Source organism: Polypterus senegalus, chromosome 5 (genome assembly GCF_016835505.1).
Source record: "Polypterus senegalus isolate Bchr_013 chromosome 5, ASM1683550v1, whole genome shotgun sequence".
In the NCBI taxonomy this organism is placed as follows: domain Eukaryota; kingdom Metazoa; phylum Chordata; class Cladistia; order Polypteriformes; family Polypteridae; genus Polypterus; species Polypterus senegalus.
Window position 1 is genome coordinate 88,204,833 of NC_053158.1, and position 22,747 is coordinate 88,227,579.

Consider the following 22,747-nt stretch of genomic DNA (forward strand, 5'->3'; position numbering starts at 1 on the left):
TTCATAATTGATGATGAAGAGCAAGACTAGTGGACACGGTGAGTTTGAGCGTGTGAGTATATCCTGTGATAGTCTGGAATCCAGTCCAGGTTTAGGCTCTGGACCCCTTTTTCTTGAGTTACAATAGACAAGTTTGGACAAAATGGATTGATGGGTTCATAAAACAAATGATTCGCTGACTGACTAACACAAAGACTGAATGAATGAATGAATGAATTAATTAATTTACCTCTTATGTGTTTGAATGTATACTTTGAAAATGTACTGAAAATCGAAGTGACAAGTAAACACATCTGTCCATGAAACGGACTTGCTGTTAGAATTGTTTGTGTAGTTGAAGTTTGTAGCTGTCAATCCAAACTCCTAGTAAAAAGAGACCATAATTGGACAGATCTTAACACAGTGAGATAAAGCAAATTGAAAGGCAAAACCAAAAAAATTTAAACCTAATATCTTTTATTTGACTTGATTTATCTTGAAAGTGTAAACAGTCATTCTTTTATTAATTTAAAATTCATATACGAGTCAATGGTCTTATTTAAGGATCTGAAATAACATGCTCCTTACAGTGTCACACACTGACCCATGAGTCATGGTGATTATGTGAAGAAAGGACATTTCTATGAAACACTGTTAGGGACAACATTACAAAATAAATAACATTACAAACAAACCAAATGAGCAAAATGTGTAAAACTTCAAGCAGGACCTGACAATCATAAATAAAGTAATAAGGAAATGTGAATCAGAAACAAGTAATGGAAAAAATATAAAATACTGTATATCTTCCAATAGTAGCCCCGGCGTTTATTCAAAAAATTATTCGGACGGCCCGGCGTTTAAAAGAGACCGGCGGTTGTTGGAGACCGGCTATTATTCGCCTCGCAGACGGAATGGTGATGGGTAAACGGGGTTCATTTGGCAGTAAAATGCGGTATGGTACCGTATTTACGGTCACAAAATGTAGGCAACAACACCGGATGAACATTTCAGGATTTAATGAAATTATCAGTACAGCAGTACGGTCTTATTAAAGCAGTATACAGTACTACCGTAAGCATGAAAAACAGGTATGGTAGATGTCAACTTTCTTGCCAATGATGCCACCAGCACTGGCCTGCACCAGTCCGAATTTCACACGAAAGCGCTCATCAGCCCGACAAGTCCCCTGCGGAACATAAGGAAATACAATAAGCTCCAAACTCACGCATATACGTACTGTATACATTACGACATGAGACTGGATAAGATACAATAAAGTACAGTACTTACCATCTACTCGTCGTCTGAATAGGTAATGATTGCTTCGTTATTTGCAAGTTCTTCTTCATCTTCCTCTTCTTGTGATGGCAATACAGGTACTCCCATTGCTTGTTGTCGCGCAGTAATCAGTTTTGCACTCCCAGCATGGCATGGCTGACCCTCCTTAAAGAAGTGGATAAGATGGTCCTCAGATCCATCGCATGCATTGATGATTCCACAATCCTTGAAGGATTTTCTGATCATTTCTGGGGTGATTTCTTGCCAAGCTGATATTATCCACGTTATTAACAAACGTAGTGCCAGAGCTTTCAAATTTCCGCCAGCTGTAAACCCCTTATCTTCTTCCCCTGCCATCCAATTATCATACAACTCTCGAATCTTGTCTTTGAGGGGCTTGTTCCAAACAACATCAGCAGGCTGGACGTACTTGGTGCAACCACCAGGGATAACTGCCGTTGCCATTTTATATTTCTTCAGCTCTTGTTTCGTTTCCTCACTGATGTGACAGCGGTAAGTGTCCCAGACAAGAAGTCTCTTTCGGAAACAGAAAACACCGCAAACTTTCTGCAAACACATTATTGTTAATTCCTGATTCATCCATCCGTTTGTTGAGGTCGCTACCACAGCTTCTTGGACATCCTGTAGTCTTGCCACTTCTCGCTTTGCACCCCGAAATACAATAAACGGCTTCAATTTTGTGCCATCTGCTTTCGCTGCCAATGTGACAGTGAAATGAGATTTCTTGTTACCAGAAGTTTTTAATGTAACACTCCTATTGCCAGTTAGTTCGACTGTTGTAGAACCAGGCATGTCGAACCAAGCAGATGTCTCATCCATTCCAATGATTTCGCCGTCCTTAACTCCATCTGCAGTTCGCTGATTGGCAACCCACATCACAAAAGAGACAAGCTTGTCAATAACTTGTTCTGGATCCTTCTGCGCCAGCGATGTCTTCTGACGGAGCGATAAATGATGGCGTTTCATAAATTTGTCAAGCCAGCCAGCACTGGCTATGAACGTTTCTTTTCCTTTTGAAGCATCATCAATCTCCGTATCAAAAATCCTCTTCGCTTTCGTGCAGACCATTTTCCTGGAGACACGCGCACCTTTCAGTCTTTGTTTAAGAATCCATGTTAACACCAGTTCATCTAATTCTTCGCTCACTTTCTTAGCTCCTCCACCAGGCAATCGTTTACTTCCAGCACCTTTTTCTGACGCCGTTTTCTCAATATCAGTCATCTGCATGCGCCATTCTCGGATACGTTTTGGATCCACCCCAAAATGTCGTGCAGCTTCTTCGCCTGAATGTTCTTTTGTGTATGTTACCGCACAGAGTTTGAATTCTAAATCAAATGACCGTTTCCTTCCCATCGTTCACACTACAAACATGGGCCACAAGAACACAGTGACACGAACAGACACCCGCACAACCCTTCTGAAGGCAAAAGTGTCAGTGGAGGTAAAGGTTAACAGGTCACCGAGGAAGAGGGCAGACTTTTTCACGTGATCATGTACTGTCTGTCCGGCCACAATACAGCCCCTTCTTCCCTGGTCAAAGGAGAGGATTAACGTGTCGAAGATGGCATTTTCATGTTCTTCCCGACACCTCTGCCCTCTCTCTGGGGTTATGATTGACGTGGAGATGAAAGGGCAAAATGTACACAAAGAAATTTCTTTTTGACTTTCTCCTTCCTAGCATCCGACGACAAAACATTTTTGACACGAAAAGGTACTTACCGTATGATTCACTGCAGGAGAGCGATAGCCCAGGTGGTATGAAAGGAGGATTAGTGTATGAAAAAGGCAGTGGGCCATTGGAGATCAGTGTTTACTACAGAACGTCGCTTAAAGGAGACCGGCTACTATTAGAGACTGGCGTCTATTTGTCGCGACATCTCTTCAAACCCGGCGTTTATTGGAAACGGGCGTCAATAAGAAGCCGGCCACTACTAGAAGATATACGGTATTATTTATTAAAAAAATTTAATTCTGTTATTTCAGCGTTCCATGGTACTCAAAATGATCCTCATCCATTCATGTTTTAAACCTGCTTTTGATTGATGGCTCATGTGGCCTATACTAGAACTATTCAGTGTAAGACAGGATTTGGCCCAGGACCAGATACAGGGCAGAGTTATACACACTAGCAAATTAGATAGGTATATAAATAATCTAAGAAGCATTTTTTAGAGATTTAAGAGAAATCAGGTTTACACACAGAGAACCTAAAACTGTGACAGACAACGCTCTAAACATTTTTCTTCTATTTTGTTAAAAGACAACATTTCCAGACATATGTCTATCCATCCATCCATTATCTAACCCGCTGAATCCGAATACATGGTCACGGGGGTCTGCTGGAGCCAATCTCAGCCAACACAGGGCACAAGGCAGGAACCAATCCTGGGCAGGGTGCCAACCCACCGCAGGACACACACAAACACACCCACACACTAAGCACACACTAGGGCCAATTTAGAATCGCAAATCCACCTAACCTGCATGTCTTTGGATTGTGGGAGGAAACCGGAGTGCCCGGAGGAAACCCACGCAGACACGGGGAGAACATGCAAACTCCACGCAGGTTGGACCCGGGAAGCGAACCCGGGTCCCCTAACTGCGAGGCAGCAGCGCTACCACTGCGCCACCGTGCCGCCCGACATATGTCTATTCTGCAGAAAATATGCCCCATGGAATGAAGAACTAGTGTGTTCTCCCTGGGTAAGTCACAAGGCAGAATCCAAAACTGAGCAAGATGGAACCCATATGGACTGCAACCCACTGTGTGGCATGCTCATATGCTTACTATCTGACCTCAGATAAAATTAGCCTTTGTAATTAACCTAACATGCAGATCATAGAAATGTGAGTGAAAACTGAAGTATCCAGAGTGGAAGAACATGGACAACAAACCGAATCCAAATCGCTTGGCCTATTTGGTAGCAGTAATGATCACCAAGGCAAACATATTTAATATGAAAAATGCTCATTTTGTTTTGCAAATATAAAGATTATGAAAATGATATGGCTGATAACTCCATATTGTTTTTTATATATAGTAGAATAAAACTGAGAAAAAAAAATTGGTTCTGGCTTTTATTATCTTTTTTTGCAATAATATGGCCATAATATATATTATATGCTTTATCTTTAGGCTTCAGGCATTCTTTTTAGTAATGTCTTAGATCTTTTTGAATGTCTATTTGAAAGTTTTCACAAAGGCTTTTAAAATGTAAGATTTGCCCACAGCACCATGAAGCCTTTTGGAGGCGGAAACATGGCAATCAATTTTTAATAACGCTTGTTCAATTCTCTGCATTCATTTCAGCGTAACTAAAAAAATTCACCATTCTCATATTAATTGGTATAATCAAGATATGGATGGCAAATAGTAATATCATCAGAGAGCTAGAATTATCGTCAATAAAATTATATTTCATTAAGTGAAAAAATATGCAGTTCCTATTTTGAGGGTACCATCTAATATCTTTGCTATCATCAAATGTAATTCAGCCTACAAATGTGAAATGTCAAAATAAAAAAGAGTAAAGTTAATACATCCATTCATTTCTGAATATGCTTTTTCCAGTACACTTTGGCAGAGGGCCTACTTCAACAGTGTCCACCACAACTAAACACTATGCCTCAGATCATGAAAGGGCACACACAAACACACACAATCATGCATTCCCAGTGGCCCAGTTTTTCAACCACCATTTACTTTAAGCATTTGGACTATGGGAGGAAGAAACTTATGCAGTGTGGCCTACAGGGGTCACACCAGCTATCCAAACCCAACACAGACAGACACCAGGCACAAGTTCAGCACAATACACAATTATTTATAAATGGAAATCGCTTCCCAAACTGTTTCCCACAGTAGCACAGTACATGAAAGCACAGCACTTTATAGTACACCGCACTTTCTTTGCCATCTTATGCCTGTCTTCTTTCTTTCTAGTCTTCCACTCATCCTCCTGCAAGCTTCGTCTCTCTCCCCCTCCCAACTATGGGTCCCGGATTAGTGGCAGCTGGCTCCTTTTAAGCCACACCTGGGATCACTCCAGGTGGCTGATTAGCATGTTCCAGAAGAAGTCTCAGGTGTGGCAGAAGCCCAATGTAGCAGGGCCCTGCCGCCTCTGCATCTTCCCCTGGTGTCACCGACAGAACCCAAAAGGGCTGCAGTGAACTCCAACTCCCAGCGTGCCACCTGAAGGATTCCCTGTTGCCATAGTAACCCGGGGGACTGCCCTCTAGCACTCCGGGGGGATAATGCCTTGAACACACTCTCTCCTCTGATCCTTCCATCCATCTGGGGTCCCAGCTGTGCAGGGTCCCTGGCTGTCCACGACAACAGTAAAAGAGCATACAGAATCCACATACAAGACACAACAAAACAGAAAGAGAACCAAAGTCCTAGCACTAGAAAATGATAATGCCAACAAACTGCATCATTATCTTTCCTTTACTTGACTTAATTAGTACTCTTTTCACTACTGAACTATATATATATTTTTTAAATTGTATACATTTTTCATATATTCTCTACTTCATTTTCACTTAAGTGAATTTCTACTATTTATTTTATAAGTATCACTTATATTTCTAGGACTGTTACATTTTTTGTAACATTTGTGGAAAGGTTCATATATATATATATATATATATATATATATATATATATTGTCACAAACTTGACTCAGAGTCATAGAAAGGTTTGGGGCAGCCACCCATATAATTGATTTCCTGGCTGCAAAGTCATTCAAATGAATACAGCACTGATGTGCAAAACACCGAGTCCAAAACAGAACTTAGGGAATAGGGAAAAGGTGGAGGCTTTTAAAGGGGAAGACAGGAAGAGAGACCAAAGGGGTCGGGCTCATGAAGGTCTTCAGCCATAGGTTCGAGGCCAGCTGTGACATCACAGGGGCCGGAGCTGGCAAGGTCTCCTTCCATAGGCTCGGTCCTGGAAGTGACGTCAAGCGCCAGGTGGGATCTCCCGTGAATGGTCTACAGTAAAAGGGAGAAAAAGAGTGAGTGCACTCTGCCACATCCTGGTATGACTTGGAATTGCCCTTACTCAAGCCCTTTAGCTGCCTCCCATGCGCACGTGTGTGAATATATATATATATATATATATATATATATACATACAGTGGGATGCAAAAGTTTGGGCAACCTTGTTAATAGTCATTATTTTCCTGTATAAATCGTTGGTTGTTACGATAAAAAATGTCAGTTAAATATATCATATAGGAGACACACACAGTGATATTTGAGAAGTGAAATGAAGTTTATTGGATTTACAGAAAGTGTGCAATAATTGTTCAAACAAAATCAGGCAGGTGCATAAATTTGGGCACCACTGCATGAATGCCTTAGTGGATTTTGAGCAGTGTTTCGGGTCGTTGTCTTGTTGAAAGATCCAGCCCCGGCGCAGCTTCAGCTTTGTCACTGATTCCTGGACATTGGTCTCCAGAATCTGCTGATACTGAGTGGAATCCATGCGTCCCTCAACTGACAAGATTCCCAGTCCCTGCACTGGCGACACAGCCCCACAGCATGATGGAACCACCACCATATTTTACTGTAGGTAGCAGGTGTTTTTTTTGGAATGCTGTGATCTTTTTCCTCCATGCATAACACCCCTTGTTATGTCCAAATAACTCAATTTTAGTTTCATCAGTCCACAGCACATTATTCCAAAATGAAGCTGGCTTGTCCAAATGTGCTTGAGCATACCTCAAGCGGTTCTGTTTGTGCTGTGGGCGGAGAAAAGGCTTCCTCTGCATCACTCTCGCATACAGCATCTCCTTGTGTAAAGTGCGCCGAATGGTTGAACGATGCACAGTGACTCCATCTGCTGCAAGATGATGTTGTAGGTCTTTGGTGCTGGTCTGTGGGTTGACTCTGACTGTTCTCACCATTCGTCGCTTCTGTCTATCTGAAATCTTTCATGGTCTGCCACTTCGAGCCTTAACTTGAACTGAGCCTGTGGTCTTCCATTACCTCCATATGTTCCTGACTGTGGAAACAGACAGCTTAAATCTCTGGGACAGCTTTCTGTATCCTTCCCCTAAACCATGATGGTGAACAATCTTTGTCTTCAGGTCATTTGAGAGTTGTTTTGTGACCCCCATGTTGCTACTCTTCAGAGAAAATTAAAGGAGAAGGGAAACTTACAATTGACCCCCTTAAATACTCTTTCTCATTATAGGATTCACCTGTGTATGTAGGGGTCACTGAGGTTACCAAGCCAATTTGAGTTCCAAAATAAAAGTTTTGGAATCAATACAATGACAATGGTGCCCAAATTTATGCACCTGCCTGATTTTGTTTGAACAATTATTGCACACTTTCTGTAAATCCAATAAACTTCATTTCACTTCTCAAATATCACTGTGTGTGTCTCCTATATGATATATTTAACTGACATTTTTTATCGTAACAACCAACGATTTATACAGGAAAATAATGACTATTAACATATATTAAAACATATATATGTTTTTTTTTTGCAGTGCAACATTTGAAAAATAACATTTCTTAACAAGCACAGTGTGTGTATATAGCAATGCAGACAGACTAATTAATATTCATGTATACTATTTTAGAGTAGGTAGTATTGAATGAAATAAAGTTAGCTTATCTTTCATCTTCAAAAGGTAATGAATGCAAATAATGTATTTTTTATGATAATAATAACACTAGCCTCTCTTTTATTATATAAAAAGTATGCATGGGAATTCACAAATTTGTGTATTGGTGTGTATTAAATATGAAGACAGTAAAATTGCACATTGATTATTGGTGTAGGATTTATGTGGGGTCTGCACGTTCTACCCACGTCTACCTGTGTTTTGCTTTGGATAGTATGGTATGGAACCCACATACTCAAAATATGCAAGTTAACTTAATTGGTTACTCTAATTTGACCAGATTTGGTCTAGTCACCAATGCTGAGAGGGTGGGTTTTGGTTTGGAAACTGAAGGACACAGCAAAAAGTAACAAGTGCATGGGGAAAACTATGCAAACTCCTCAAAACAAATGTCCGGGCTGGGATTTTTCTCTCAGTTTTAATCACACAGCATATCCTGTCACCTGTTAGGTTAGGTATTATGGCTTGAAGAAGGCATATCTGTGATTCTGAGAATATTTGTCTTGTTGGGGCAAATTTAGATCCATGTCTGGAATCTTAGATTTGAATCACATCCTGAATTTTTGCTAGTATTTCCCAACGGACATGCAGAATGTAGGATAGCCTAGTGTCAGTGTGTGCAAGAGTGACACTTCTAGTGGACTGGCACCTTGTGCGTAGTCGGCCCCTGGCTTTCAACTGAGCGCTGCTTTTGATAGGCTCTGGCCACTGTGACCTTCAGTTGAAGTAAGCAGGTTAATAATGCGTGGATGGATTTGAATAAAAGGTTCTTTATTGTGAACATATTTATAAAACTTCTGTTTAATATGCTGTAATGAAAAATGTGTTTTATTTTCTGATATTTTACTTATACCCACTTTTCAACTACAAAATTTGACGTTTTTCTTTATCAATAATATTAAATAATTCAACATATATTTAATCCTCTGAACAAAAAATAGCTCACAACATTTAGAAAAAGCTTCCTTCTGTGTTTCGATTTTATTTTTCAGTCTTTGGGAAAGGCTTCATTCTGTGTCTGATTTTTTTCCTTGAGGAATCATGTATCTACTGGTTCACTGCTTTAAACATCATAGCAATTGCTCTTAAACACTTATAGCCAGAAGCTTACCCAGAGCTGTCGGTTTGGGAAAAGGATGGGCAGTGGGTATAGAATTTGTAAAGATGTCAGGTTGCTTTGGGTTTTTGTATCTGGCATAAGAGCCTTAAAGCATGTCTCTGTCTTTCTCAGAAGACTGGAAGTCAGCATAAGAAGACCAAGTCCCAGCTGGTTGAGGAGACATCCAATTCCCCGAGGTCAAAAAGAGAAGCTTCTGAATCCATCTCTTCCCACCACATGAATAGACTGACTCAGATAAAACAAGAAACTAGAGAAGGCAATAACAGTTCATATCCAGCTACAGCCAAAGGAGGAACTCCACCCTTTGGGCAAGTGTAAGTCAGTATTTTATTGGCTAAAATCCAAAAAGAACAAGGACTAGTATGGGATTATTCTAAAGAATTTGAAAAGCTTTAGTAACCCTTTAAGTTTCCTCTCAGAGGTTTTTTTTTTTGTGGCAAACAGAGCCAAGTAGGATTATGTTGACTGAGTTGAATGAATTGCCTTAATAAATGTCTTTTTCTTGATTTTAGAATTGTTTGGCTGTGGCATGAATTTTCTTTTTTGGCACTCAGGGTGCCTCAGCATGGTCACATTATTTTGCTCAGAATTACACTGCATTTCAATTAACGATCATAATGATATTAAATACACCTTTAGAAAATCTGTTTCAGCTTCATTATCCTGGCAACAGAATTGGGTTAACTGTAATACATGATGCATACTGTGCACAAAAATGTCAATAACTTCTTTCAGGAGCTAAAAGCCTTTAAAAATAAATTGCACCACTATATATATAAAAATATATTAAAAAACCTGCTTCCTAACTTTTCTATTAAATTTTAATGTAAAGTAAATTCTGTGGCATTAGTCTAAAAATCCTGCATTAAAACTCAGTATCTGAGTCTCACCACATATTTATTATACCGCTGCACAGCTTAATTTTTTTTTTAACCTTTCTCACCAATTTCATCGCATACTGCATGAGACAGTTCACTTGTTTTTGATTTCTTGGACATGAAATACATGTTAAAATGAGAACTGAGTGCAGATATTGCACTTAATTGTATCAGGATTTAAAATGCCTGCAGTGGTGGGAATACAGCACTAAAAATAGCAATGCAGTTATAGTGCGATGACTTTTCTATCATTGGGTTAACTTTATTTAAGTGCAGCTTAAGCAACACCAGCTACTGCAGGAGAAAAAAAGCAACAGCCACCGTAATTATCAGCACTGCTAATTTTTTACCCTAACTTAAGTGCTTCTTGTATTAATGCCTGTTGGTTGAGTTATTATTAAGCTGATTCTGTCCTTTAGGATGTCTTGAACTTGATTATACTGGCAGAAATTAAGTTGCTGAATTGTAATGCCATATGCCCTGTGCATTTATCCATTTTCTACAACTGCTCATTCATGGTCATTTCGAAGCTGAAGCCTATCCTGGCAGAGAAAGATACAATGCAGAACCTAGTCCTGGCCATCCTTTGAAGGTCACACTAATTCAGTAACTCACGCTTACTAATACCAAGCCAATTTAAATTGACAATTCAAACATATACACAGATATATGGGCTGGGAAATGTAAATTTGATTACAGCTATACAGATAATATTCAATTTTAGTATAAAACAAGGTTTTTAGAGTTTATATATTAATAACACTTTCACACATTTCAATTATTTACAAAATAAGTATGGTATTTTGTTTTAATAAATGTATAGCAGAATCAGGATGGTAGTAGGACAGTACTGCTGCCTCACAGCTTTGGGAACAAGGATTTGATTTCTATGATGTGTGCTGTTTGTTTGGACTTTGCATTTAGGCTAGGTTAAGGTTAGGTAGACTTTATTATCCCAGAAGAAAACTTGTTTGCAGCATGAAAGTATAAAACCATAAGCCATCTTATGCAAATTTTATCCCCTTGTACAAATGGATGCTGATTGTGCCTCATATGCCAACTATATTTGTGTTTGATGTGGTGAGATCCCTAAATTGAGTTCTTTTGAACAAGAATTCCTAGTTGGCATATTCAAGAAGGTTCATGTGATGGCGCAGGTCAGATCCTGGCTCCCTCTTCTATTATGGGAGCCTTTTGAACCCGAGACCATCAGTACTGTAACCAAGATAAGCTTGGCAGATGAGGTCAAACACATGTGAAGTAAGGGGATGGTGAAAAGTGCAAGTGCTTTAATTAAAAAGATTCACAAAACAAGTGTCCTAAAGTGCAATGCTCAAAAAAGCTCAATAAATAATCCATATAAAGAGTGTTCATATGGCGGTTAAAATGACCAAATAAATAAATCTATTAAAATGAAGTTAAAATCAACTGGCAGGAAACTGCCGTTGCTAAAAAACCTGATGCCTTCTTTCTCACTGGTAGCTCCCCCGCTTATCCCATACAGGCCTTGCAGCAGAGAAGTCGCCCTACTGACAAACGCAGCTGGCCTTCTGCAGGTCCGGGTCCCTGCCATCCCATGGCTAGGGATAAGGTTCCCTCTGCGGACCTAGGCCTGGAACCCCAACGGCTGTGGCGCTCACATTGGAGCTCTCCTCCCAAGCCTCCTCGACCCCCACTGCCTTCCTGGTCTTCTACGGTGAGTCAGTCCTTTTAGTGCACATTGCTCTGCGTCCCTGAGTTGCTCAGCAAGAGCAATCACTCCTTCAGCCCCCTGGGCATCAGCCTCTCGCTCCACTCAAGGGGCTCTCCTTCCCAGCTGCCAGTCCTTTCCCTTGAGCCTACTTTTTTTAGCTCGCTCACACTGGCTGCTTCCGCCTTCTGCCTTCCTTTAACCTCCGTCCTCATCTTGTTTTCCTTATGTGATTCTCCCTCTCTCGCACTCACGCATCCCCTTTTAAAATGGGGATGTGGTACAGCTGTGGCAATCAGCAGTTCAGGGCATCAGTTAGGGTCACGGGCGATCCTACACCTGTGCACAAAGTGCAGGGTCATTTGCACCTGCATTGCACACAGGAACCGCCAACGCCACAACTCCCCCAACACACACGAAGACGCAAATGCGGTGATTATTTATTCAAAATGCCAAACAGCTATGGACCTCACTTTACCACAATTCAGCACTTTGCACATTGTACTCTAAGACATGGTTCCTTTAAATTTAAAATGGAAAAGTGGGTTCAGGATATGAATGGATGAACCATAACATAATTCAGAGGTGTTCTGTCTTAAGACACTTTTTTGCAATGATTAAATATTATTCATTGCATACATATTTTTGTACTCAAAAACAATGATTGCATCTGCTTTTAGCTCTACAGGAAAATAAACACCTATGTTGTTGTGGATTACTTAATAATTAGCACATGCTCACATGACTTATTTCAATTGCCCTTTAATTAGATTTTTTTAAAATCTTTTGGTTGTTGGGTTTGACCGTTTGCACCAAGTATGGAATTTGGACTATTGTTAATAAACTGACCTTCCTTTAAGAAAAACTGGGTAACCAGGGTCACCCTCTCTTCTCTCTTTCAGGATTTCCTTACTGTTCTTATCTTTCCTGGAACCTAGAATGTTGGCTTTGAGGAAGCAAATGGAAAAAAAGCATCAGACGTTGTTTAGAAAGTTTGTGAGGGCTGGGCTGAACCATTCTGGCTAAAAAAGAGAAGGGAGAACTACAATGTGATTTGGAATACTGGTCTTGGCAAAAACTATTAGGTTTTTTAAGCAAATTTATTCTTTTAAATGTATTTTGAATATTTTGCCAGTAACAACTGATAAATTATTTTCCTTGTTTTTCACAGGTCCTTGTAATTGACATAACTTTCTCCTCCATTAAAGCACCCCTGAGAATAACATAACACTTACAAACCCACTTAACTCAATTCAGGGTTCTGGTGGGCCAGGCCTGTTGGGAGCAATGGTTGTGAATAAGCTTTGGACAGGGCACCAATCCATTGCTGGACCTACTAATGCACACAGCAATACCCACAAAGAGACAATTTGGAGTTCCCAACTAACTTAACTGCATATCACTGGTGATACGAGAGGAAAATTCATGAAAACACAAGGAGAATTTGAAAACTCCACAGGGACAACAATCAGGTATGGAATTTGAACCTAGGATGCTGGATACAATGTTGTAGTAGTGCTGACATTTATTCCACCATGACACTCATTTGCATAAGCACACAAGTACTTTATTCTTCTAACGAAATGTGAAAATTAATTTTTACTAAAATAAAATGCATGCTCTAGAATAGTTTAGAATAAGACATGTATGGAAACTTTAGTAAGGTTAAAGCCAAATACATTTACTAAGCCTTAAAAATCAGCAGAAAGTTTAATTTTTTACAAAACTTAACACATTAAAGCACTGATAACATGGTTAATACCCGAGAAAAAAATCTGTACAACTCTGCACCATTTTAACATCCATTGGATTTTCATTTTTATTTTACTTTTGAAGCAGAGTTGTTAGAAAAGTGTGACTTTTGCAAATATTTTGTAATAATTCAATGAAATATTTATAACGCCCTGGAGTGAAAGTATAATTAAGCTACATGCTTATTAAATTCTGGACACATTTTGAAAAAGGCTTCAAACTGCCTTTAAACGTTGAGTGCCTGTATGATCCCAACTGTGCTCTCTCCAGATACTGCTCAGATTTCCCACAACATCATTTCTACATTAGCGTAGCTGGAACTGTAAAGATGAAAAAAGCTGCACTAATGTAACGATCCCTGGTTAGCTTTTGTATTTTATCAGCCACATTATTTGGAAGTCTGTACTTAATCCACTCTCGCAAATGCCTGGAAACTCTAAACTGTAAAATTTTCAGTTTTAGCTGTACTCTGTACCCTGAAAATGGACACTTTATTGCTAAATGTCAGAGCAACTACCAAGTCACCAATATTATGCACTTGACTGTTTTTTTTATCTAACACAGGAGCAGGACAATAACCTCTTCAATAATTTTTCATAAATTCTATTAAATATACTAATTTGATTTTCTGCACAGACTGAAAGGCTACTTTTTATGCTGAAATGACTACATATTTCATAAGTATGTCTATAACTGTAAGTGTATAGTGGATTTAGGAATTCATAGAAGAAGGTACACTGTTTGTAACTGAAGGAATCACAAACAAAGAGTCCATCATCTAAATATATAAGATTATACTTCTAAAAAGCTGATCGTTCTAAAAAACAGACATTTTGAAGAATATACTGTATGTGAAGATTATACTTCCAAAAAGCCAGTCATTCTGAAAAAACAGACATGTTGTTATATAAAGCAATGACTGTGACCCTATACAGTATATCCAAAAGATTTGTTTAACCATTGCCATGGGTTTCTTTTGGGGGAAGATTTTGTGATGGTACAACTTCCTAACTATATGTCTTTTCCACTCTTAGTTTAAAAAAGCCAGCACTGGAAGATGCTTCGTGCCACTGCGACTTGCTCCATCCATTCTGTCTCAATGACTTAAATTCCCAGCACGGTAACAAGGACTTGACATTATCTGACCAGGTGCTACTATTTCTGAGGAAAGTCTTTAATCCATCCTTGTTAAAATATTTCTCTATCTTAGCCATATGGCCATTAAAAGGGGTCACCCAGTTGGTACCCCGTCCCTTTATGTTTTATCTTTGCTATTTCAACACATTTAACTTTGTAAGTTAATTCACTTTCAGAGATTAACAGACTAGGCTATAAAGTCTATTCACAACTTTACATCATTTTATCTATCAATTAATTCTCTGGGACAACATGAATTTCTTGTATTGAGCAACAGAAGGAATACAGTACTTGTAGCATAAAATGTCAAGGTAGTCACCAAAGTTCAAAGGTACCTTACCAAGCATAGTTCATAGATGACATTGCATTAGGTTTGATTATAGGTTGTACAGATATGTAGTGTACAGTTAGAGTGTTATCCTTCTCATGTTTGGAAATTCTCGTTAAATTGTATGTTCAACCCAAATCTTCAAACTGAAACTGACTAAGAATCATTTTCTGATCAGTTGATACTTGCAGAACAGTGGTCTGGAAAGCCAGGGAACCCTTGAGAAGATGTTTTAGTGAAAACTCAGGTAGCCTTAAGGTCAGGTTTATACTTCACGCGACGCATGCTGCAGAGGACTCTCCTGCTACGCAAGTGTTTTACTGTTTATACTTGTGCGCATACTTTACGTAAATCTGGAGGAATCCAGCAGGTGGCAGTGCGGGATATTATCACGGTGAGAACAGGTTTGGCTTCTCTGTGTTGTGAATTGCCTGGAACACCCATTAAATTCTGATGACACCTTATCACAGTATCTCTGAAAAGGATGTTTAATGATTAAATCCATCAATCCAGTGATGTGTCCATTCCAGCAAGCATTGGGCACGAGGTAGAAACAATCCCTGGACGGGGCCTCAGCTCATCCCAAGGTGAATACAAGCACACACATACATTGGAGTCATTTTAGCTGGACCAAATCTCCAAATCTGCATATCTTTGGAAGGAAACCGGAGCACAGTGTGGAATCCAAGCAGGGAATACTAGCGACATGACTCCCTGCAAGACAGCAGTACTACCGCTCCGCCACCGTGTCACCCACATGTGTGTAATTATTAACAGTATTCATTATTTAAACAAAATTAACAATTTATCTGTAAAATGTAACATACATGTATTTCATCATGAAAGTGATATCAAGTACTTTGTATAAATCTAAAGATTCTAAATTTGCAGAGAGTTGGAATATAATACATTTAATGTGTTTTGTGTGGTGATCTATTGCTCTTTGCCGTAGCAATTAAAAACTGGGATAACGTTTACGACGGTCTGCTTTAATGACAAAGTAAACTAAAAGGTTAAAGTGGACATTTCGAGATTAAAGCCAAAATCACAAAATACACATTTTCACCATGTCCTTAATTTTTTTCTCAGTGGCTCAAATACAGCACTGTATATTATGTTGCTGTTGTGAAGTTGCAAAAAATAAGACAGCACAAAGATGGTACGTGAAACTTTAAAAATGTATCGTATCATTACGATCAGGAATATGCGATGCTTGAATATGAAATCACCACAAATGCATTTGTATGTCGGCATTTTGCTTCACCACATCGAACCATTCATCAAACATCGAAGCGCGCACATTGATCCTGTAGGATCCGCATAGAGGCTTTCTGTCACATGTAGATAGTAAACAGAGACTCTGACGTCACATTCCGACTTTTAGCACACTGCAGCCCCCGACTTTTTGCTGGTACTGCAACTCGCGCATGTGTTGCATTAATTTCTGAGAACCTGCTCAGAGGACACGTCAAATGAACGCGTGGCAGCCATGATGCGGGTGCATATGCATTCTGAGCGTGAAGTATAAACAAGCCCTAAGAGTGAAGTGTATCATGAGAAAACAGCACCACTTACATGACATTACCTGCGTCATTCAAATTCTTATGTAATTTTATGCACACGATCAACCAAATAGTCTGATATCACCATAGTGTTTTAGGCTGCTTAAAACACAAAGCTGAGTCAAAAGAACAAACTAATTAATTGAGAGTTCAGCAAAGTTATTTCCAAAGCAGGCAGGTGTTCCTCATAGCTGACAATGGTTCTGTATTTCAAGATTCAAAGCATTCAGTTATTGGTTGATGTCACTTATTGTTGTAAACATTGTATTTCCAAAGCTTCAGTTTCTACAATTTCCACAATGTAATGTTGATTTTCCATAAATTTTATAATGAATGGATTTTTTAATTTCAGTTTGTAATATTTGATTTTTAAGCTACAGAAAGAAAATGAGAGTAAAGGTTCTAAATTACGTAAATTCCAATATGGGGCAAATATACAAGATTTGCGAAAGTTAGTAAATGTCTATAGAACAAAATTAATAATAATACAGATTGTAATTTAATTGTACAATAATCTTAAATAGTATTGTTTGGACTAGATTTTTTTCTGTTTAGTTATAACTAAATTCCACAAGTGTACTTGCCTGGGTGTCCACCTCATAGAATAACCAAATGTTCTGAAACTCAATCCAATTCAGGTTCAGGAAATGAACCTGAATGGTGTATCAGTCCTTCACAGGACTCTGTCACTGATACAGTACATTCAACATTTAGAATTGTCAGTTAACCTAACACATACATGTTTGAGATGTCAGAGGAAAGGAGAGGAGAATAATGGAGAGGAGAAATGTGGAACATGAGGGAGTAGCAGTGAATACTGTGCTTCAACTGAAACCTAAAAAAACATCTAAGCAAGTGTATTTTATATGTTTTTCTATAATCTGTTACATACATATTTATGAAAAGCATGTTAAGGGGAATATTCTAGATGGCAGAAATGAGAGCTTCATTTTAATAAATTCAATTAATCAAATATGTTAAACAATTGGCAACATTTATGTGAACAAATTTAAATAGTAAACAATTAACAGCAAGATTTCAGTCAATCAGTTGTTTAATAATTAAATAGTTATTCTGAAAGCCTTATGCGGCAAAATAGTTATTTGGGAAGTGCAATCTAAAGTACATATGTTGTTTAAAGTGGCCACCACCAACAATTGATAACACTAGTTGAAGTTTGCATGCACACATACTGCACATTACACTGCAACATCATTATTACACAGATAATCCCGAATGAACGTTAGCAAATAATGTCATGACCCATTATCTACCTTTCCATTGGTCCTTCAGATCAAAAATTTCTTTAGCCGTTGCATGGCACTGAAGCTCAAAGAAATGTTAATGATACTCATTATGAAAAAGTAAGAGGAACAAGAGTATAAAGTACCTTTCTGAGAATAAGAATACCTTCTTGAGTATTTTCATTTGTAGTAATATCAAATGTGGTACCACCATCTCCTGGAACAATGGTGTATTCAATTTCAGCGTTTTTACCAGAATCCGGATCATGAGCTTTTATTCTACCAACTGCTGATCCAACAAATGATGATTCTGGGATTCTCAGATGAAATATACCTGTAAAAACATGCACAATTACCTTTATCACCATTGTGTGAAATAAAGCATCATTAGTTGAGGTAAAATATATGCAAACTGTCAACTAATATGACCAGGTTTATGACGGTTTAATGGTAATTATATTAACATTAGTAAAAATCACAAAGCACTTTAATATTTGCATTTCTTGGTTTTAGAATTTATATTGCATCTGTGAAAGCATAGGCAAGAGAACTAGTCAGGACAATGTTTCCTTAGCCTTCTTTTTGTAAATATTGTATTCTAAAAACATAGGACAAGAAAATAACATTTTATCATAGGAATGTCTGCATGCATTCATTTCACGTAAAGATTGCATGTGAGATTAAAGATTTCAGTGTTTATGCTTATTTTGCTAAATGTGCGTATTCTTTTAAAATATTGTCAAAACTTGAAGAAGGCCTGTGGCTCCAAAGGGTAAAAGTGAAGCTCAAGAATTTTTCTGCAACAGATTTTACATAAAATCTGAATTAACAGAAGGGGATATTCCAGTAGTTTATTTTCTAACACATTTATCCTTTTAAAATCTAAACTACAAGAATGATCATAAGCACATTCTGAATATATTGGGGATCTTATCTTTCTCTGTAAATGTATAAACCTCCACTTGTCTTGGCTAAACCCAGGGTCTGTCAGGGATTTATTGGACATAGTAGGATCTAAAGGGAAAGTTATATTCTAATACCCATGCATATTTTTCTATAAATCCTGTTTCATACAATGAGTAAATGCAACAGGTCTTCTTAAATGTATACTTTTCATTCTGTTGAGAGACCCTTGTGAACAGAACTGGTTTAGATTTTGCCCAGTTATTAATTAACATTGAGGACTGCTTAATTAAAAATGATCAGCAACATCACACCTTCAGGCACAACTCTAGATGTTTCTTTTAATTGGGACATTGATGCAATGGCAAAGTGCTGCTTTTTATCCATACAATAAGCACTACGGTTACTAATTTGGCTCAGTTTCTACCCTCTGTGGTTGCTGGGTTTATTCTGTTGTAATTATTATTTATTACGTTTTGCACTATACAGAAAAATATTCTTAAAAGCTTTCAGTCACTGCATAATGATGTATCTAGATCCGAAGAATCAATAGGGCAATTAGTCAATCAATTAAGTTTTATTTTTAGATTGCTGTTCCACTGCAGCAAATAAATGGGTTCCAGTTATAAAATTAATTTGGAACTATGGCCATTCAGGACTGTAATTGAAGACCCCTGTCCTAAGGCATTAATAATGTCATTCAAACTTCCCGTGAATACTTAGAGCTCAGTTGCCTTTTGGCCATAATCTGCTGATCCTTTCAGATAATGTCAACAGTATGCTGAAGTTATTCTAAGGCGAAGAAGCCTAAAAACTAACAAGACATTTGCCAACAATATTGTCTTCAAATTTATAATTCCCTGCAATTTTTTCATTCATTCTGTCAATAACAGCATATAGCTTTAAATGTATATCATGGTAAGATGTCATTTTGAGGGCCAGTTGCACATGCTGTAGGAAAAAGATTGGTCCATAGCACAGCAGTAGTAAATATAAAATTTAACATTAACCACAAAGTAATATGAAGACATTTCCCTTTATATATTTTTCACATATGTAGTCTTTCTTTTTCCATTTTACTTTCACATGTTTGAAAATTCCATATACTTTTAATTCCAAACTTTCCACAGGTGTTTCAAACTTCCTTAATATATGCCTGTACCAAATTATTTCCTTTTATTGAACTGTTTACATGTGTACAAAAATGTAAATCACTTATGGTTTAATTTAGATGATTTAACTAATTAAATTGTAGTTGTCAAAGAAAATCTCCAAGAAACTGCAATAATGCATTGTTGATTGGAGAGCACTTTCTTTCCGATTTGAGTGGGCATTAAATTCATTAAGTGACAAACTATGCCTGCTATGAGTCAGCCTGAAAAATAAGGTCATTTTTTAATGCAGTCCAAAGATGACAAGAACCCAGGTGTCAAGCACTTTTCCCTTGGTTCCTGTCAGTTAATTGGTAGCAGTAGGACGTCACATTGAAAAATTGATTCACATTATGATATATTATAATTGCAAACTACTAATCATAGGTAACTGTAATTAATTTATTATTACAAGATAGGAAAAGTCCATCACAAATATGAGTAAAACTATAAATAAATGCCAGAAATAATAAATACATTATCTAAATGTCTTGCCTTACAAACCAGAAATCACACCCAGTACAACTAAAGCAGACGGTGTTACCTAATGGCTAAGTTACTGGATGTTTCAGTGCAAGATTGCTGGTTTAATTCCTGTTTCCGACCCACTGTCTGACCCTTAGTAAGCCGTTTAACACATCTGTTCACAAATTGCAAGATATAAATGCAAAGCAATTGCTCGCTATACTTGGATGTTGGTTTTCGCTAGAGAAATGCAAGGTATAAAAGATGTTTGAGTGCAAATGTTTAATTGTGTAATTTTGGTCAGGTTTACAAAACAAAATGAATCCAGTTTCAATTCCTGTTTGTATAACAGGCTAAGAGCTTGAACAGGATTACACCTTTAATTTTCTAACAGAAACAGTTTATAGTTTATGTACATGAACACACAGGTTACACAGACAATATAAAACAAAGCAATTTAAATGGGATTAACATAAATCAAGCACATTAGCATTACAATTGAGATATAGCCAGTGGACAATCAAGGAGAGAATAAAAACTCTGCTCAGCAGCATTTCTGGTATGCCCATGATCAGTTATAAAAGAAACTTGCATTCAAAGCCAGGCAAAGACACAATTCTGGTGTCCTAGGCCATCTGGCTGTCAATCTCCTCAAGAGCGTTCTATAATATTATAAGTATGTGTTGGGCAATCTAATAAGAATATGAAGTTCTTTATACTTGAATTTCAGGTCCTCCAGTTTTCTTAGTGTCACTTCACATGGGCAGATGTACCAGCTTAGGAATATAGCAGTGAGATAAAGGGCTTCAAGGGTCAGACTCTTTTAAAAAATTCCAATTTAGCAGTGCAAGTGGCCTCAATAAGCTAAAAAGGTGAGTTTTGTTTTAAATGGGGCTGCTATATATCTAAGCTGTCTTTCTGAAACACATAGATCCATGATCTATACTATTCTTCAGAGTTAAATTTTAGTTTCTCACAATATTTACAAATTTCATGCTGACCTTCAATCCAGATACTGCAGTTTTCCTGATTTAATCTAAGATTGCATTGTGACACCAATAAAAGGTCAATAACAATTAAGTAGTAATGAAAAGTAATTTTATTTAGTTGAGAAATACTTGAAATGTAATGTAAACACCATGAGAAATAATTAGATCCAATGTATGGCTTTGATAATGAGTAGGAATTTCAACAATCTGGCAAAACTCTCCAAGCTTAACAGGTGTTTCAAAACATCTTCTAAAGTTTCAATGACCATCTGAATGTTAAAATCACCATTGAACATAATTTTTGTCGAGCTAAGATAAAAAGATCTTATTATTAGAATATAATTTAAAAACTAAACTATTTTCTGCTTTTAAGTTATGTCCCCTATTTGCACTCTTCTCATCATAATTTTTGTGTAGCTAAGATAAAAAGATCTCATATTCAGAATATAATTCAAAACTACTCCAGGATCAGTTTACAGAAGTTATGTCATGTATCTGCACTCTTTCAGTACTGGTTATCCTTCCTTGAGAAATCACCAGGATATGGTAGAGAATCTAGTGCATTTACGAAAACAAGAATAACGCTTCTTTGTTGGTAGAATGATTAATTTTTAGAAAAAAAGTATAATCATTGTTTTTTACAGTAGAATACCTGAAGCCTATGAAAAATTTGTAATCCAGTGTTGTTTACCTATATTTATTTACTTATCTTCCTACAGTGTAAAGTCAAAGTAGACTGTAGAGCTTCTTGTGTTCGATCTGTGCAGGCATGCTAACAAAGTACATGTGCAATGCTACTTCAGTATGTGAATGCCTTTAGCTGAAGGTGGAAGCTCCTGTACGCAACTATTGCTACTGTTCCGTCTTTGTCCAGAAACGGCTCCATAAGATGTATGATCTTAGTCTCAGAAAGTCTTTCTCCCTTGGGATGACTGGGATCTATTCCTGAATAAGGAGTGGCAATCGTAATACTGTTGAAAATGGACCAGGCAAAAGATAGGATGACAAGCAATGTTTGCAAAGCTATGATGAGCATCAGATAGATAGCAACAAAGGAGGGTTCTAAGTTGTTGTGTCCCACAGGCTACAGATCTTTGCTCACTTTTGTCACGAATAATCTAAGAGCTGTTTGTGCATTAGCTTTAAGGGATGACGTAAATACATTAAGCATTCTTCAAACAGAAGTCTACTATGTAACTAATAGAAAAAACTCAACAGGGATGAAGAAGGACAGAGTGCAAAAAAAAATGTACTTAGGTCAGCTGGATCACAGGCAAGGAAATGAAGTATAGAGACTTTTCAGAACTGTCTCTCATTATTGAGCTGTTTTGCTTTAAATTTGTTGTACTTAGTTCCTACAAGGGAAGGACTAGGAAAAGGTGCACAAAACAGCCTGCCTCTTAACTCCTGATTGGTTAACTATTCCATTAGAACACCTGAAGTAAAGAACAAAATATATGTATGAACTGGGAACAGCCAGCTGTCAGCTAGTGTTAATTCAGGAGGAAGAGGTGCTACTGAAAAATAGCAGGGATGTTTCCTATGACTTCTTTCTCTGAAACATGCATGGCAAATGAAGTGTGACTATGATTTTTTTTTTAACAAA

At 37.7% G+C, this 22,747-nt stretch overlaps 1 protein-coding gene across 6 annotated transcripts in view; it reads right to left on the reverse strand.

Annotated features, from left to right (window-relative positions):
* LOC120530413 (cadherin-12-like) overlaps nt 1–22,747 on the reverse strand; it is an 802,688-nt gene that overhangs the window by 131,907 nt on the left and 648,034 nt on the right. For all 6 annotated transcript variants that reach the window (XM_039754905.1, XM_039754904.1, XM_039754907.1 and 3 more), the window contains one exon: nt 17,780–17,967. In XM_039754905.1, coding sequence (XP_039610839.1) covers nt 17,780–17,967 — 188 coding nt within the window. The remainder of the gene's footprint in view (nt 1–17,779; nt 17,968–22,747) is intronic.